Source organism: Cryptosporidium hominis (genome assembly GCF_000006425.1).
Source record: "Cryptosporidium hominis TU502 chromosome 1 CHRO011033, whole genome shotgun sequence".
NCBI lineage: Eukaryota > Apicomplexa > Conoidasida > Eucoccidiorida > Cryptosporidiidae > Cryptosporidium > Cryptosporidium hominis.
In genome coordinates, this window is record NW_666967.1 from 1 (window position 1) to 4650 (window position 4650).

Genomic DNA, 4650 nt, shown 5'->3' on the forward strand with positions numbered 1-4650 from the left:
GTTTCTGGATAATATTCAAAATTTTCCCAATAAAACAAAGAACTGCATTTGGAATCACATACATCACATTTCTTGAATTCAAACAATTAAAATAAATACCCCAAATTAAATTCTCAAAGAAAAAACTTACCTTTTTCAATGAATCAGAACCAGCTTTTAAAGTACATTTTCCGTTCTTTGAAGTATCTATCTTGCCAATCTTTGGAACTGGTGCAAGCTTACAAGCATAAGCTACTAACCTTTCTTTTAGCATGGAAATTTGGGACTCAATACTTCCATTTGAATTCTCTAAAATATTTGACATTGGCCTGTTATTCTAAAAGAATCAGAATTTCAAAAACACAAATAAAGGACTTCAAATTCAAAGTTTGAGAGAAATTCTATTTTTAAAATATTTATATACTATTTTCTTTTATCTTATTTTTTTCTGAATTGACTATAAATCTAAATTTGGCTGAAAACCTTTTGGCGGGAAAACTACTTACTCCAAATTAGTCGTGGGAAAAATTTCATGTAATCTAAAATAGTAAACAATAACAAAGGTGTACTCTTTTTAAGAATTGAAATTTTAATATGAGGACTAATAATGAAGCATTTCAAGATTTGGATCTAGTTTAACTCATTAAATAAGTACTATTGAATTATATTTTATGTAAGACATTGCTAAACTCTCAAGGCTCGTGAAATATTAGTTAATGAGTATGTTCAAAGGAGAAAACTATAAGTGGATATCATATTTAAATACAGGTTTCTTCAAAAAAACTTAACTTTATTCAAGAAAGCTGAAATGATAGAATAACATTCCGTTTTTAGTCAATATATATAAACATAAGGGGATAATGGCGGTAAAGGGAGGCAAATGGAATATAGTGTAAAAAGAAATAAACAAAAAAAAAGGCTGTGGCATGCAAATTGATCCAAAGAGCAAAAATAATTGAGTCAACTAAATTAAAGAATTTATGTGTTCTAAAGGTGTTTTTGTCATTCACCTTGGAACCTAATTTAAATGACAGAAAATTCAGTCAAAATCGAGTCTCATTCAAAGAAAGAAACAATTTCTCATTTGAATGAATCGGCAAGTAGAAGCAATCCCAGAAAGAAAAGCAGAAAAAACACAGGAAAGGACAACAAGGTTGATAATTTTGATTCTCCCGTATTCTCAGTTAGGTATAAGGATCCATCAATAGAGTTATCAGAAGATAGATTAACAGCTGTGGGGTATAAAGGTTGGTCAACAGTTTTGTTAACGCACGGTGCAAGTTCTGGAGTTTGGTATTTTGAAATCACAGTTTTAGAACCACGGGTTATTTCCAAGTTTTTAGGCCATTCTAAGTTTTTAAATTTGAAACAAGACCCCAGTATAAGGTAAATTTAATAAAATTATTAATTATATTTTCCTTAATTCTTAACTAACTTTACAATTAGGGTTGGATGGAGTTGTAGATATAATAGATTGGATACTCCAGTTGGCACATCAACCTTTGGATATTCCTTCAATACAAAAACTTACTCTATTTTTTCCAATGCCAAAGCTCAAGAAATTCATGAATCAGAAAAAATTACTCAAATTAACCCTGGTGATGTGATTGGATGCTTAATCAAACTCAGTGGTGTACCTTATGAACTAGAGGATCCCAGAAATTGTCCCCATTTGCATCCATATTTAGAGCTTGGACTTTTATGTAATCCAGAAGTACTCCCTAAAGTTATAAACGATCCCAGTAAGTTTTTCAATTACTTTGATTAATATTCAATTTCTATTAAATTCCTTCCAATCTTTTTCATTTATTATTATTATTATGTTTAACATTATTCAGATTCCCTAATTGAGTTTTATATTAATGGGAAGAAGTTGAGTGCTAACTTTACAAACATTCCTTCAGGATTTTATCATCCTACTGTTTCATTATATATGGGATCCTCCGTAAAGATCAACATAGGACCAAACTTTGCGTTCTTTCCTCATACTGAGTTAGAACCTGCTTTAAGGCTACTAAGACCTCAAATACCTTAGTCAACTTTTCAGGATCTAACTCTTATTTCTATACTTGGTCATCCTACTTTTTACTCTTCCCATATCACTTTTTCCCTTTCATTTCCTCCCTCTCCCCTCTCTCTCTCTCTCTCTCATTCTCCAATTTCATCTTTTTTTCCTTAGGTACTATCTTGATATTCCAGTTAATGTCAAAATAAAAATTTAGGAAGAACCCGCCCAAACTTAATTACCAAGATTTTAATTTCGCATGTTTTAAAAGTACAAGGTTGAATGTGGGGAGAAGAATTAAATACAGAGGGAAATTGGGAAAAAAAGGAAAAGAACTTATATTTAAATAAATATATAAATATTTATTTAAATAGATCAAAAATTCAGAAAGTTAAAGTTTTATTCATAAGTTAAGAAATCTACGGGATAATATTATTAGAGAAAAGAAAGTTTCAAAGGGAAATAAGAAGAGAAGCTCAAGTCTAAGGAAATAGGATTTTAATATAGATACTTGATTATAATATGGAAAAATTCTTAATACAGTAAGGTAGTGGAAGTAAGTTTTTGACAGAATCTGTGAAAAAAAATGAGTCAAAGAGCAAAGACTTCATTGATCAACTTTTTGTTGGAAGTGGTACCTTCAGCATTGGATTGTTCCAGACAACAACTAACGTCATTATTGACAGGAAAAGGTGATGAACAATTAAAAAGGTTTCTAAGAGAAACTGATGTTCACTGTTTAATTGTAGGTAAAGAAAAAGTTATGGAATCTAATGTAGGAAGAGAAACCAATTCTGAAGGATTAAATTTAAATGATACTATTTCTGGGGAAAATAGATTGGATTATACTGAAGAAGTTGTACAACATCAAGTATTTATTGAAACATTTATGACTTCTAGATGTTTAAAAGCTTCATTAATGGTTTTTGTCAAAAATCCTGGGTTTCAAGTTTCAGAGGATGGAATTATTACAAGTGTTGATAGAGGAGCTGAAACATCTGAGTCTGCTGGAACTGATTCATCTGAAGATCATACAAAAACTACTGGAGTTGTGTCTCATTCCAAATCTTTATCTTCTAGTTTACAGTGTATTCAATTAGGATTTGTTGGTTCACAACTTACTCCATACGAAGTTTTAAACCAGTACTTGCAATTTGCTTTTACTCCTTTATTAGATGCATTAGGTAATGCAAAAACTACTTCTGGAACAATTGGAAGTGAAATTGGAGATTCTGTAGATTCTACAGAATCTGGATCTCATTTAGGTCTTGAGAACATTCAAAGAAAAGTTAATGAATTATGTTTGGCATTACAACAAGGTCAAGATGATAGTATGATCCCAATGGTCAAGTTAAATTTAGATCCAAAAGTTGCAGAATATACTAAAGAATATAAAAATACTGGTAAAATTAATATGGATGAAATTATTGAAGATTCTACATTCTTATCTTCACTTCAAGTTTCTATTACTCAATGGATTAGAGAAATTCAATCATTAGCAAGATTTCAAAGGGATATTGGATTAAGTGTTACATCTGAAGTCAAATTTTGGTCATCTTATGAAAGAAGTCTTCAACAAATCTTAAAACAAGTTCAAAGTCCTGAAGTTGAATGGTCATTATCAGTATTACGCCAATCTAAGAAATTCTTAGCTGCAATTTCTTTAGAAGTTGATACTGGACTTAAACAATCCATTGAAAAAGTACAAAATATTAATACTTTAATACATGATATCCCAATTAATGACTTACTTGTTGCAACTTCTATTGATGAAATTACTTCTGCTGTTACATTATTCTTCCAACAATTAAGAAAAATTAAAGGAGCAGCTTCTTATCCTATTTCAAGAACATTCCAACTTGTTGAAGTTTATTCTAATGATATGACTAAACAAATGTATAAAGTTCTTCAAAATAATCCAACCACATCTTTAATGCTACTAGAATTCCCTGTGTTTGAACATTTAGTTAATGGTTGTAATGAACTTGGACAAGTATGGGAAGATGAATGGAGAGAACTAAAGGAAGTTATCAGAGATTTAATTAAAAAGAGAGGACTTTCAGAAAGAGCTCATCCAAAGATGGATTTTGCTCATGTTCCATTAATTCAACGTTTAAATGATATTGTCATATTTAGAAAACAACATCAAAAATTGAAAGATACTCTATTAGAACTTTTATCCATTCAAACTTCTGCATCTTCTAATGAACAAACTGATCAAAACCCTTTATCAGCTTTAGGTATTGAACAAAACTCTGGAATTGATGCTTTACAATCTCTTGCAAAAAAAGATCTACAACAAGCTTATGCTTGTGTAGCTAATATTAACATACTTGATCTTTCAGCTATTGGATTAGAAACTTGGGAAGCTGGAAAACAAGCTTATAATAACAAAGTTGATGCTTCTGAGACATTGTTGATTAAACAACTTAGAGAACAATTAAGTGGATGTGGTAATACTTTAGAAATGTTTAGAATACTTGGAAGATATAATCCTTTATTCTTTAGACCTAGAATCAGAAGTGCTGTGGAAGAATATCAAAGTATTTTATTAGAAAAAGTTCAATCTGATTTTCAATTATTACAACTTAGATACCAAAATCCATACCAAAGAAGTGCAGCATCTCAATTTTCTTGTCTTAGAGATATTCCTAATATTGGAGGAA

The 4650-nt window shown here is 30.3% G+C and overlaps 2 protein-coding genes across 2 annotated transcripts; both read left to right on the forward strand.

Annotated features, from left to right (window-relative positions):
- Nucleotides 1-138: 138 nt before the first annotated feature.
- Nucleotides 139-372, forward strand: Chro.10090 (hypothetical protein). Its single annotated transcript, XM_660391.1, has 1 exon — nucleotides 139-372. The coding sequence occupies one exon, from the start codon at nucleotides 139-141 to the stop codon at nucleotides 370-372; it is 234 nt and encodes a 77-aa protein (XP_665483.1).
- Nucleotides 373-1006: 634 nt separating this feature from the next.
- On the forward strand, nucleotides 1007-1369 carry Chro.10092 (hypothetical protein). Its single annotated transcript, XM_660392.1, has 1 exon — nucleotides 1007-1369. The coding sequence occupies one exon, from the start codon at nucleotides 1007-1009 to the stop codon at nucleotides 1367-1369; it is 363 nt and encodes a 120-aa protein (XP_665484.1).
- The last annotated feature ends 3281 nt before the right edge of the window (nucleotides 1370-4650 follow it).